Genomic DNA, 13,697 nt, shown 5'->3' on the forward strand with positions numbered 1-13,697 from the left:
CTCAATTTCTGTGATTTCATACCTGGTGTATCATGAAAGTATCCCATCTAGTTTTTGTTAATATTCCAGTGACAGGTGAATATTATATGTTAAAATGTAGGAATTGGTGAGTCTTGCAAATAAAATCCTATTCTTAGAAATTTTGACAATGGCCATTTTGAACAGGATGGATAACTGTGTGGAAAGGCAAGTGATAGAGGGTCCTGAATAATTTTCGTTTTTCTAAAGAGAAGAGGAGGTCACTGGTTGAAGGGAGAATTTTGCTTGTAAGAATAGGTAAAGAACGTGAATAGAAAGTATTATTCAGAAACTTTCTTTTTTTAAAAAATATTTTATTTGAGAGAGAGAGAGAATGAGCGGGGGTGGGGGGGCGGGCGGGCAGAGGGGCGGAGGGGAGAGAGAGAATCTCAAGCAGACTCCATGCTGAGCGTGCAGCCCAACACAGGGCTCGATCTCATGACCCTGAGATCATGACCTGAGCTGAAACCAAGAGTCAGATACTTAGGGATTGAGGCGCCCAGGCGCCCCTCAGAAACTTTCTGATGAACAAGATGTTCTGTTTATTTAAAAATTGGTCTTCTGTGGCAGAAATGCAATGGCTCATCTTGATTCTGAGGTGAAAGAACAATGTCTGAGGGAAGACCTGAAGTTTTACTTCATGAACCCTTGTGAAAAATACCGAGCCAGACACCAGATTCCGTGGAAGCTGGGGTTGCAGATTTTGAAGATCGTCATGGTCACCACACAGGTAATTCGTATTTTCAGGTTTTTTTTTTTTTCCTTATCCCAAGATGAAACTATTTTCATGCGTTTCGCCCTTGACTTTTGTTCCAAAAAGTCCACACTCAAGTTCATAAAACTGTAAAATTATGTTGACTCTGGATGGCAGATGGTAGGTTGAAGTTCAGTTTCCATAATGACCTTGCTTTAGTAAGGGATTCTGAGGTCATCTTCCCACAGGTTCTGTAAACAGAGATAAACAGTAGGTCTATATAATAGTATATCGGTATGTGGGGGGTGGGGTGGAGTTCTGCATCTGAATGAAGCAGAGACTGGCCAAAGCTGCTCAATGCAAAGTGAGTGTGTGCTTAAAATTTCTCATCTGCTTTCAAACACACTTTTGAAATTGCAGTTTTGACTGCTCTGACTTGAGACTAGACAGAATTCTGTTTGCCTTCCATCAGGAGCTCAGTCGGTGAGTAAATACTTACCCTTGGGCCTGTCAGGGGCATACAAGGGCTACATTGGGATTTTTGTTGAATTTCGTATTATTGAGACTTTATCCCCAGGATCACAATAGCCCTCAGAGTTGTCATCTAGTTTTTGAAACTATGGTTTGGAACTCATTTCAGGGAGGCTCGGTAACTACACTTGAAATGCATGCCCTTTTAAAAACACTACCAGTTCGGGGGATTTGGCTCCTTTGGCAAATAATCATCCTGTTATCAATGTAAAGATGTTCGTAAAGAGGTTAATTCTGGTACACAAAATAAAATACCTTTCTAAAAATACCTTCGTATCGTTTTAGGAATGAGAGGAGCGTTCTGTCGTAAATGAAGTTGCATCTCTATTCTGTGATCCTAAAGAGGTCGTTTCATTGTATGACATGCTCTCCACTGTACCAAGTTTTAGGGTAACCAGGCTGCTCTAAAAGAAACAACAAAGTTGAAAAGAACCTGACAAAGCTAAGATACAGGGACCCCGTTAAGTGTGTATGCCTGGCTTTTTCCATTTAAAAATCTTCTCATTTTAATTCTTGGTTTTGAAGTTTTAATTTTGGCATCCTATAAAGTAGGTACGTTATTAGTATTACTTGGAAGGAAGAGAAGTCATGTCCCCCTTTTCATTTGGTTAATTTTCATTGTTTCCCAGTTTCTTCTATGGCCGAAACAGCTTTCAGTTCAGCTTCTTCATCTATTAATGTTACTAAAACTCTGCCTTATCTGGGCATAGAACATCCCGATGTTTGACTTACCTTCTTTGTCCTGATGTCTACTAAATCTCATGGATTCTTCCTTCAAAACTGTGTCTACTTTGGGGCACCTGGGTGGCCCAGTCACTTAAGCGTCTGCCTTCAGCTCAGGTCGTGATCCCAGGGTCCTGGAATCGAGTCCCACATCAGGCTCCCTGCTCAGTGGGGAGTCTGCTTCTCCCTCTGCCTTCAGCTCCCCCTTGTTCGTTCTCTCTCGCTCTCTCTCTCTCTGACAAATAAATAAATAAAAATCTTAAAAAAAACCCTGTGTCTACTTATGCTTTGCCATACACGCTGTCTCCTCTCTCTGGCACAGACTCTTATCTCCTTAATTTAAAATATATATGAAGCACCTCCTGGGCTGTGTGTCCTGCTGGGATACTCCCTGCTGACGAGGTGGAACCTAACACATGGCGGAGCTTTCTGCGTGTTCATTCATTTCATCCCTACGGCAACCCTGTGAGGCAGGGTCAGTTATTGCGCCCTTCTTGTGGATGAGGAGATGGGGCCCAAGAGAATAAGTAATGTGCTTATGGCCGTTCAGTTGGTAAGTGGTAGCGTCGGATTCGAGAGTTTGTGTTCTTATTCTCAGATTGGTTTTATTCCAGACATGGGTCCTGTCCTCAGTTTGCGGTCTAAGAATACAGCCAAGTTAACGAGGCTGCTTCCAGACTTTGTCTTCTGCCTACCTTCCGTGTCCACACCCACCCCAGTGCATTAAATGCTAACGTAAAACGAAATTTTTTTAGAATGCCTTCATTGGGTCACTCTCCTGCTCAGAATCTTGTGTGGTACCCATTTTCCCACAGAAGAAAATCTTGACTGTGTAGCTTGAAGTTCAGATTTCCACAGTTTCCTTCGATTTGCCTTTCCAATGGGTTTTCATCTGTTTCCTCCCCAACCCCAGCCAGCTGGATGCACGCAGGGATTCTCTTCTTGCCCTGTCCCATCAAGTCCAGAGTGATTCTTTTTCTCTGTCATCTTGCAGGTGCCCTTGGAAGTCCCCCACCAGTCTTGCCTGACCAGTCACCACGTGGTTTTCCTGGAGACACTAATACCTGCTGTTATTTATCTCACTGCTTTTGCTTTTAATAGACTATTTCTGGGAAACGATCATTTACCTTTTGTGTGGGTATACCCTGTCTCCCCTAACAAAGTTGGGGAGAGATTCAACTCTTGTCCTGCTAGAGGACCATTCTAGTTAAATTTTGCTACGTGGGTGATATCTAATTGGAGCAGATTTCTTGAATACCTTTCCTTCCTTCAGATCCCATTTGTCCCTCCTTCTCTTTTTCTGTCTCTTAGCACTCCCTCTTCAAGTCTAATGGGATGGGTGGCATTTTATCAAGGTTGATGAGGAGGAAACTTTAAAAAAAAAAAAAGACATTCCTACCCTGCGTTCTGCAGTAATTTATAATCTTGAGAGAGGTGTCCACATTCCTTTGCCAGTTCCACTCATTCCTTCCCATAGTCTTTGTCCATTATTAGAGCAGTGTCTTGTTTTTACCTGGTACAGAATATTTTCTCCTACACTGATTTCATAATTAGGTCTTACCTCCACAATCTTTGCCAGGCTGCACTTAGTGTGTAACTATTTTTCTGTCTTGTATCATAGTCTTGGCAAATCTTAAGATCTAGTTAGTGGGGCAAGAGTGCATTTTTCCGTCAACCATTTGACCCCCATCATCTTACTCTTGCTCCACAGGGAACATTTGATTCTGCCATAGCAGGAAGGGGACTTACGATCTCCTCCCGAGGGTTTCTCTTCTCTACTAACAGATGCTTTGAAAATCCCACCCTGACCTGATGCTGGGCCATATAGGTGGATCTTAGCTTGCTCTAGGAATAATGGAACGGAGGAAATTTCTTGTTCCTGACGCCAGATGGGGGTGGTTCCAAGCAGAGATCACACTTTCATGTTCTCTCATTCCCAAAGTTGAGTTGATGAGCTTTGAGTTTCAATAAGGTGCTGGCTTAAAATATCAGCAAATAGTATGCTACTTTCTCTGTCAAGTTATACATTCCCCATTCAGATTTTTTCTTCTTTGGTGTTTTTTTGTTTTGGTTTGTTTTGGTTCTTTTAGCTCAAGTCTGAGTGTGGGAGGGATGGGTTGAATATCCTTGCTTCTAGAGTTAAGTTGCAGCATCTGTTTGAGAGGTAGTGTGGCCAGGTGGTCAAGAGAAGGGATCTGTAAGCCTAACGGACCTCATTTTGACACTTTCTAGCTGTTCCAACCTGAATATGTTCCCTGACTTCAGTTGCACATGTATGAAATGGGATTATATTCATCAGCGGGTTCAGTATTTGACTCCGGCACTGTGCTGGGCACTGTTCCAGTTCCTGAGTAGGGGGGAGAAATCCTGTCCTTGCGGAGCCCAGTGTCATATCCCCCTCATAGGGTGTTGGAGAATTAAATTTTTTAAAAAATTGTAAATTTTAGGCACGGTCCTTGGTACTCTTGCCCACGTCCTATCCCAGCTCAGGACAGAATAAGCACTCAGCAGACTTTGATTGAAGAACTTAATTCATGTGCATGTATACCAGTTTTTTTTTTTTCATTTGTGTGTCAGTATTTAATAAAACCTTGAAACAATCATGTGTGTATTGGTTCCCTGGTTTACTTTTGGCTTCCAAAAGGCTACATGACCTTTTCTGGCATCTCCTACAGCTACCACTGACAGATGTTATGTGCTTGGAAGAACCTTTAGCTTCCAGTTGCTTGATTTCTAGCACAGGTTGGATGCTGTGGGGTTTCTTATCTGATAAGCTGGGTTTTAACAATTGCTCAATCCTTTGACTTGGTATTTGAGGAATGTGACCTGGTGAGGCACAGATGCTGAAGAGTATCAGTTTAAGTACGTCCTCAGACAGTAGTTGCAATTCTCAAAAGCTAGCACCTAAATTCTTTTCTATAAGAAGAGTCCCAAAGACAGAGGGAAATTGTATAATACCATAGAGTGACTTTGGAGTTAGACCTGACTTTCATTCTAGTTACGTGATTTACGGCAATTTAATGGGGCTATATCTCAGTTTCCACATGTGTAAGTAGGGATTAACCATAGTGACGTCACCTTTGAGTTGTGTTAGTAACGGAGATCGTGCTTATAATGCAGTTCAGTAAGTACCTGGAGTATAATAGTTGCTGAAAAATGGTAGCCATTATTTTTAATTATTCAGCCTTTTCAAGATGTCAGACAAAACTTAAAAGCTAAAAAATATAAATCACTAAAAAATAGTATATACATTTGCATATGCAGATTACCATGTGTTTCATCTGAAAGGTTCATTAGTTGATGTCTGATTCAGTGCTGTGCAGTCTCATATCCAACCGTGGAGTGACAGCACATAGCAGAAATGCCACAGTCATCTAGTCGGACTTGCTGATTTCACACATGAAGAAACAGAGTCCCAAATTGCTTTGGAGACTTAGTGGGATGAAGATTTAGGGCACAATTTTTGGACTTTTACTGTCTTATAAAGCAGATGAGGAGGTGAAGTGGGTAGATGGGGAAGGGTGTGTGGGACAGGGCTCATAAAGGTTTGACTTGTCTTCTGTCATTGCATGTGCATGAGAGAGAGAGAGATTGTTGCTGTGTGTATAATTTCCTGGTTTTTTTGGGTACACATTTAGTGCCTGCTAATTTCCCCCACTTATTGGGTTCCAAGATGGGCAGGAAGAATACGTTCCCTCCTGGTAAAGAGAGCCCTTAGTGCCTAACCTTGGGCTAGGATACAGTGTAAGGGAGAATAAATAGGAACTTTATCACAAGAAAGGGGGAGCTTGCTGACAGTGGATGGGTTTGAATTCAGAGGGGTAAAGCAAGCCCTGTTATTCTTCCTGGTGCTTTGGTGCTATAGATCTCGGAGCGGGAACTCCTGGGTGTAGATCTTATATAAGAGTTCTTGCGGAGCTGGGATCACTGAATTCCTTTGACAACTCCTACATCTTAGCTGGAGTAAGTATTATGTAGTCCACTTTTCTAAAACATTCTTAAAAGCTATATATAAACATAGCTGTGATTTTTAAAAATAATTACAATTTCTAAATGTTAAATCAACAAAAAATGACATTACTTTATTGAGTACATCAATTTGTAAAACAATTAATTTGAAACCCACGTATACAAAAAATGGATTCTGACTTCACTGATTTGGATTTCTCCTTTTTCTCCTTCATTTAAGACCAGCGAAGTTGGTAGTCACTGGGAGTGGTAATGTCCTGTAATTTTACTGTTTTGACTTGCTGATGTAGTTTGATGAGGGTATTCTTTTTTGATGCTTGTATTTTGACATTAATGTGGTTAGTAAACACTTGCTGACGTTTGGGGGGGGGGGTTGATGATAATAAGAATGCATTTGCCCGCCCTGGTAAATGGAAAATTCACATCTTCTTATTTGATTTTCTTTTCTAGCTTGTTCGTTTTGGTTTAAGTAACCAGATGGTGGTTGCTTTCAAAGAAGAGAACTCTGTTGCTTTTAAGCACTTGTTTTTAAAAGGCTATCCTGGCACGGATGAAGATGACTATAGTTGCAGTGTCTATACTCAGGAGGATGCCTATGAGAGCATCTTTTTTGCTATCAGTCAGGCAAGTGTTTTGTTGTGAATGACCTACATTTTAAGAATATGTCGATACTTTGTTGTTTTAGCAAAAAAAAAAATATATATATATATATGCATGTATTAAACTATTCTAATTTAAATTTTGCACAGTGTGCCAAAAAATGTTCATTGCTCTTTCTCTAGCTACATTTCCACATGAAAGATTTTGCCTATTTAAGTTTTTTTCTTGAAGATTTGTATTTTTTTTTATTTATCCCTTTACACCCACTACTTTTGGGATATTACTTTACCCAAATTCAAATAGCCAAGAGTGGATTTATAAATAATCTCAGAAGTTTTGATGAATGAGATACCAAATCTAAGATTCCAGAGTCTCAATTTTGATGTCTTAGCCTGAAAAAGCCTAGCTGAATCTTAAGAATATGGAGTAGGATATGCAGTTGTATCTAAGCAGTTATTGAGAAACCAGATTGATAGGCCTGAAGAAAGCACTTAGGGGAGAGAAATTGTTATTCTTATTTTTTCTTTTCTCCTTCATTCAATAAATATTTGGGTGCCTATGATATACAAGGTACTGTTCTAGACACCGGGAATGCATCATGAATAAAATGGACAAAAGCCCCATTCTTATAGAACTTCACTGTAGAGAAAAGAACCAGACAAATGAAAAGAAGTGAAATATATAGCACTGAATGCTAGCTCCCTGAAAACACCACCAAGAAAACATGTTGATAAGCAAAACTGAGCTTATTGCTTACAGAGGTAAGGGAGATGCTCCCTTGATAATTCTCATTAGTGCCTTGGGTGAAGAGGGCAAAGTCCAAATACAGATTTTCAAGTCTGATGTAGGGTGGGTCTTTCAGTGTGAGGGGAGCTCAGTTAGAATTGGGTAAAGATATGATGTAATAGCTTTGGATTGGTGGACACAAGAAGGTGAGGGTTTGTGGGGAGAGGGGCATGGTTTCAAAGAGTTTTGGATTTATTAGGCTAAATCTTCAAATTATCTGTCTAATTGAGTTGTTCTGGAAGTTCCTGAAATGAACAATAGAGTTATTTGTAACTTACGTTACTGAGCAAAACTTTTCTGGAATAGGAACGCCTGGGTGGCTCAGTTGGTTAAGTGTCCAACTCTTGATTTCTGCTCAGGTCATGATCTCATCTTAGGATCCTGAGATCCAGCCCCAGTTGGGCTCCATGATGGGTCTGATTTCACCAGCCTCCCCACCCTCTCTCTCTCTGAAAGAAAGAAAGAAAGAAAGAAAGAAAGAAAGAAAGAAAGAAAGAAAAGAAAAGAAAAGTTTTCTGGAATAATAAAGTCATATTCATGAAGGTGGGAGCTAGTGAAGCCCTCTTAACCCTCTTAGTGCAGATAGGCGAACGGTAAAGTCATGTTAATGAGAGCTACTGTAAGTTCATGTAAGCTAAGGCCGGTTATGTTAAAGTGAGATGTGGGGTGTGGATGGCTTGGGTCTTCAATGGGGTGTCAGAAGGTGAAAGCTGCTGTGACATAAAGCAGGGGAGGAGATTGGCAGTGCCTGCTGGAGCCTGTGTGCTGGGGATGGGTGTTTGCAACTTGCACTGGATGGTAAGGGAAGGTCTCACTAAGTGGTAATATTTGACTCAAGATCTGAAGGAGTGAACCTAGCAGACGGATAACACGGGGTTCCAGGCAGGGGGAACAGCATGGAATGTGCCTGGCAAGCGCCAGGAACTGCCTGGAGGCCAGTGTGGCTTGGGAAGGTGGGGCTTGGAGCAGAGGACAGTAGTCTGCTGTGAGGTCAGAGCACCTCTGCTTTGGCGGTCAGGGAGGTGGGAGTGTCTGTCAGCAGCATGTTTACTTTAGCTCTGAGCTCCGTGAGGCAGTGTGTTTCCTGCCCAACCATGAGAAAATTACCTTGTGGTATTTTACACAGGGGAGTTCTATTGAAGGATCTGATATAAACTATTTAAAATAGCTAAAAGTGTATTCCATATGCTGTAACTTCTGATGAAATTCTTAAAAGCTAATATTATTTTTATTTAACTATGTTTAACAGTATCATCATCTAAAGAACATATCCCTGGGGACCCTCGGTTATGGAGAAAATGAAGACAATAGAATTGGCTTAAAAGTCTGTAAGCAGCATTACAAGAAAGGGACCATGTTTCCTTCTAATGAGACACTGAATATTGACAGCGACATTGAAATAGGTAACGCACTGATAATTTCATTATATGCCTTTATCATCTTCTGTGGTAAGAACAGACATCCCCTCGTGTGCTGACAACCCAAATGGAGCGAGGTTGCTTTTGTGACAGCTGACTTAGTTGAGGCTTGAATATACCAGGGAACTGAGATAGGACTCACTGCGATAGGACTGGGGAGCATTTGTGGAACTTCTTGGTACAACTCAAGATTGGTGGGGGAGGGGGGTTGAGGTACATGTACAGGTGTTTCCTGTTTGTTGAGGTTTTTCCCTCCATGAGGAGGCATTTAGGCTTTTGAAAAAAAAAAAAAAAGAGTCTAAATGAAATGTATGTTAAAATGCTTGGTGCTCTTGGCAATTATATGTTAACGACATTAATGCTCTTCAAAGACAAATTGTGGTTAGCAACTCATTTTCTCTTTGAGGAGGTTGCTTAGCAAAAAGTTAATATCTAATCAGGTAGAATTATTTTATGCCACTCTGTTAAGAATTTAAAAACTCGTTATATGTAGGTGCAACGTGGTTGACCTAAGGCTCCCGGAGTTTTGCCATTCATTCAACACGTCTCTGGAGTAGAAGCTATCGTGCCCAAAGCACTTCCTGTTTTGTGTACTGGGGTCATGTACTACCAAGATTAATCAGTCATGACTCCTCAAGAAGCTAACAGTTCAGGAGTGAGGGGGGGTCCTAGGAGCAGTTTAAAGGTAGAATGGTTTTATTTAGAAGAGAGCATCCCGGAGTTCATTCGACCATACTTCCTATAATCCCATCTTAAGACGCTTTGGTAAAAGAATCAAAGAACACATCTGTAAAACAGAGGTTCTGAGTCTGTTTCCGCAGGCTGCCGTTGAGCATCTCTTCATGAGTAAATGTGCCCCATGCTCTTGACTCTGGGAGAAGGAGCCCATAAACCAGCACCACCAGGGGCCCCAGGCTGCTTTCAGAGATCACCCAGCTGGCAGCAGCTTGGTTCTGTGGCCAACAGCCTTGAAATGCCCCTTGTCCTCTTAATTAGATGCATCTTACAACTATTTTCCAGTGATTCTTCTGTTGGTCTCCTCAATTGATTTTTCTTGGAAAATAGTTTAAAGAAATGTGGCCAAAGTCAGCGTCAGTGGCTAGGTAGGATAGGCAATGCCAGAGAACAGGATTTATTAACTGACTCCTGGGCAGTGGTGTCCTTGTTCGTTTTCCTTCTACCAGAATGTAGAATAGTTTTTACCAAATTGAGAGAAGTTGGTTATTAATTTGACTTTATTTTAAGAGAGACTGTTTTAGCAAGTTAATTGTATTTTTGCCTTATGAAATAGAGTTCGTCAAAGGGAACCTTTTGGCATATCTATTCAAAAGATGTAAAGAATATTCTTAGAATACTTGATACTGGATCTTAGACTTTCTTTTCTCAGGTATGTTGGAGGAAGCCTGCACATGATAGGAATGAGAATTAGTAAGGCATTATAGTTTATGTACGTGAACTAGCAGAAGCTGTTCTAGATTATCTATTTGTGAATTTTGCATCATCTTTATTACTAAGAGAGTCCTCTTTTGGTGTGTTAAATGCAGAGGTCACCCTCCATGCCCACTTCCTCGGTGGGTCTCTGCTTAGTTGCCCGACCGATTGTGTAGTTCAGGCTAAAGGTTTCCCGTGAATCATGCTGTGGGCTCTCCTGCCTCTAGACCTATGTAGCTTTACAGTGTAGCCTCACCGGGGGGACTGTTATAAATACTGTTTTAAAAAATGTTTTTATAACATTTAGATGGCTATCGTTCTCCTACAGTAGTACTTGATTTTCTGTGACAAATTTTGAATTCTGTTCTCCTTTCCACATGTTCTCAGCATGAAACATTACGAGCGTTTCATGTGTTTTAAGAACATGTGAACTCTACCTTCCTTTTATCTGTAAGAGCTTTGTTATTTCATTTGCTGGAGTATTCTGCCCTATAAATGAGATTCTTTGGGTGACGAGGCTGCTACTCTAATACCAGGTTGTTCTATTTGAGGTTTGGTGTTTTACTTAAGACTCCTGCCATCCTTAAAAAACACCAGAACTCGGTTCTTAGGTTTTATTGCCACTGGGTGTTTGGTGGCCTCATTAGCAATGACTGTAACATAAGGTCGGCCAGACTTCAGAGAGTCCTGAATGTGTATTTAGAGAAAGTGTAACTCCGTACTTACAGTAACAAAACTTGAATAACCAAATAGACTTTTTATAAGGAGGATTTTACATAAAGTATAAAATTAACCAATGCTGTTGTATTTCTCTGAATCTAAGATGCCGTCAATATTGTTTAAAACTCATCTGTTTTAGAGATATTTAAAAGTGAAAAAAAGAAATAGAGAGAGTGAAATACAGGAGAAAGAGACCCAGGACAGTACGTGGCACATAGATTTTGAATATGTGCCCTCTCTTCTCAGAATTTAACCACTTGTTCAAATCAATTTAAATGTTTTCTTTTACTTTGTCTTCAGATAAGAATGTGGGGGTGGAAGGACCTTAAATATCATCAGTTTGGCTTTTACTTTACAGCTGAAGACACTGGTGTTCAGTCAGGCGAGGTGGCTGAGCCAGAGTCATGTACTGTTTAGTGATGGGAGGTGATTGCTACTCCAGGCCCAGTGGGAGACGGTGCTTAAAGAATCGGGCCCTCAAGTCTGCCAAGATTCTCGAGCACCTCCTGGGCAGTAGGCTCTGCCTTAGCCCTGACTTTTCCATTTCAAAGGCAGCAGGACGGGACAGCCACAGCCTGGGCAAGAGTCAGCCAGGCTGGCTTCCCCCCTGTTCTGTGTCAGGGCTCTGTGACCTTGAGAGGCATTCACCGTTTCTAGACCTCCTTGCTCTCCTGCCAAGGTGTTGAGCTGCACAGTGATGAGACTATTTTCATGTGAGGCTTTTAGAATTATTCTTTTATAGTTTACAGCTCATCATTTGTTTTTACTTGAATAAAACCTACATTTCTTTCTTTTCTCTTTATTTAATTTTTTTTTGTTTTGAAAGAGCATCAGACTTAACAGAAAAGTTGCAAAATAGCACCAAGATTTCCTTGTGTACCCTTCATCTAGATTTCCAAAAGGCTAACATTTTACCACATTTGTTTTATCGTTCTTCCAATGTATAAATATTTCTCCTGAATGTATGAGAATAAGATGCAGACCCGATGTCTCTTTACCTCTAAATACTTCAATGTGCATTTCCCCCAAATAAGAACATTCTCCTATATAACCACCATACAGTGCTCAAAAGCACAAAGGAACATGGATACAGTACTGTAATCTATAAACCCTATTCACATTTCACCCATTGTCCTGTTCTTTATAGAGAAAGAAAACTGCCTCCCCATTTCCCCCCCCTCCTTTAATCTGGAGCAAAATAAAATTCCTTAGCCTTTTTTTTTTTTTTCCATTGACCTTGACATTTTAAAAGAGTAGAATGTGCCTCATTTGGGTTTTTCGGTTTCTTTATGACTTGATCCAGGTTATACATTTGGGGCAGGAATACCACACAAATGGTACATTATTTCAGGAGGTAAATGACGTCTCTTTTTCCCATTACTGGTGATGTTAGCTGTGATTATGTGGTTAGGGTGATATCTCCAAGTTCTTGCCTGTCAAGTTACAGGTCTTGTTACAATGAATATGGATTTTGTGGGAAGATATTTGGAACTTTCAAGTGTCCTGCTGCTCAGCACACCTTGTCCCACTACTTTTAGCATTTGATTGTTGCCTGAAACAATCCTTCTTGTTGTTTCATTGCCCCAGATTGTGTTCACTTAGACCTCTCCAAGTCCCCTGAGGAGTGGAAGAACTTGTCATTCTTCAGACTAGAATTTTATCGGTAAGTAAGTTTTTAAGTCTCATTTCCCAGGAGACAGGGAGGGGGAAAGCAGAGTAGGATAGTAAGACTATGACAATTTATACCTTGTAATATTTTTTATTCAGGCTCTTACAAGTTGAAATTTCCTTTCACCTCAAAGGCATTGACCTACAGACGATTCATTCCCGAGAGTTACCGGACTGTTACGTCTTTCAGAACACGGCAAGTGTCTTGTCACACTAATGCTGGTTTTTATCATTTTTCCCTACTCCTGTTGCAGAAGCAAGTGTAAAACACACTGGCCTATAGAGATGTGTTAGACGCCGTTGTATTTAAAGCAGCTTAATGACATTTTCTAGCATTGTTGATCCAGAGACCATTACTTCAGAAAATGAAGCAAGCCCTTTACACCTTTTTCAAACCAGATTTCTGGGCTGGAAAGAGGAATTTTCAAAATTGGTTTTGACCTCTTACTCCCCTAATACATTAGGGAAAAAAGTTGATGACAAGTGTTTTAAGTGTCTATGATGTTTTTCCTACTTTCAAAGGAAGGTCTTTGCAACTATTGTAGCAAATGTGTTCAAACCTCCAGGCAGAAACTGCTCCCCCTTGATCCCAGGGCCAGTCAGCAAAGGATTAGTTGTTGCTTCTTTTATTTTGGGAGGATGCATGTGCAGTAGAGGAGAATGTTCACTTCTGAGGGCAGAGTAACTGGCTTTCTTGTTCCGTGGACTTCCACACTTTCCCTCTCGCCCTCCCTCCCTTCCCCATGTTTATGGAGGGGCAAAACCAAATGCTGAGCTGACAGTCGTCTGTGACCGCCTTTTAGTACCTCAGAGGAGTGCTTCATTCAACAGCAGTCAGTCAGCACGTCCTGAGTCCCTCCTACGCACCAGCATGGCCATACTGTCCAGGTACAGTGGCCCTCAGGAAGCTGGCGGCCTAGTGGGAAAGCTCGACCGGAAAACAAGTACACAAAGAAATAAAAGTAATTATAAGTCTTGACACGTGGTGATTCAGAAGAATGTCTCTGGCGCAGAATAGCATGATTAACCTCCCAGGGGTGACCTACATATTACAAAACACATTATGAAATCCCCCCAAATTCACGGGCAAAGAGCTTGCAGAGCGGCATGTGTCGGTGATCTGTAATTAAGTCCACAAG

General features: G+C 41.1%; 1 protein-coding gene across 5 annotated transcripts in view; it reads left to right on the plus strand.

Annotated features, from left to right (window-relative positions):
- MCOLN2 (mucolipin TRP cation channel 2) overlaps window positions 1-13,697 on the plus strand; it is a 52,287-nt gene that overhangs the window by 17,036 nt on the left and 21,554 nt on the right. For 3 of the 5 annotated variants that reach the window (XM_040627087.1, XM_008690657.2, XM_040627088.1), the window contains exons 2-6: window positions 589-748; window positions 6,386-6,559; window positions 8,571-8,724; window positions 12,478-12,553; window positions 12,658-12,754. In XM_040627087.1, coding sequence (XP_040483021.1) covers window positions 589-748; window positions 6,386-6,559; window positions 8,571-8,724; window positions 12,478-12,553; window positions 12,658-12,754 — 661 coding nt within the window. Of the gene's footprint in view, window positions 1-588; window positions 749-2,960; window positions 6,560-8,570; window positions 8,725-12,477; window positions 12,554-12,657; window positions 12,755-13,697 lie in introns of those variants that run through there. The other 2 variants (XM_040627089.1, XM_040627090.1) reach the window with 2 other exon arrangements.

Source organism: Ursus maritimus, unplaced genomic scaffold (assembly GCF_017311325.1).
Source record: "Ursus maritimus isolate PB19 unplaced genomic scaffold, ASM1731132v1 scaffold_12, whole genome shotgun sequence".
NCBI classification, from domain to species: domain Eukaryota; kingdom Metazoa; phylum Chordata; class Mammalia; order Carnivora; family Ursidae; genus Ursus; species Ursus maritimus.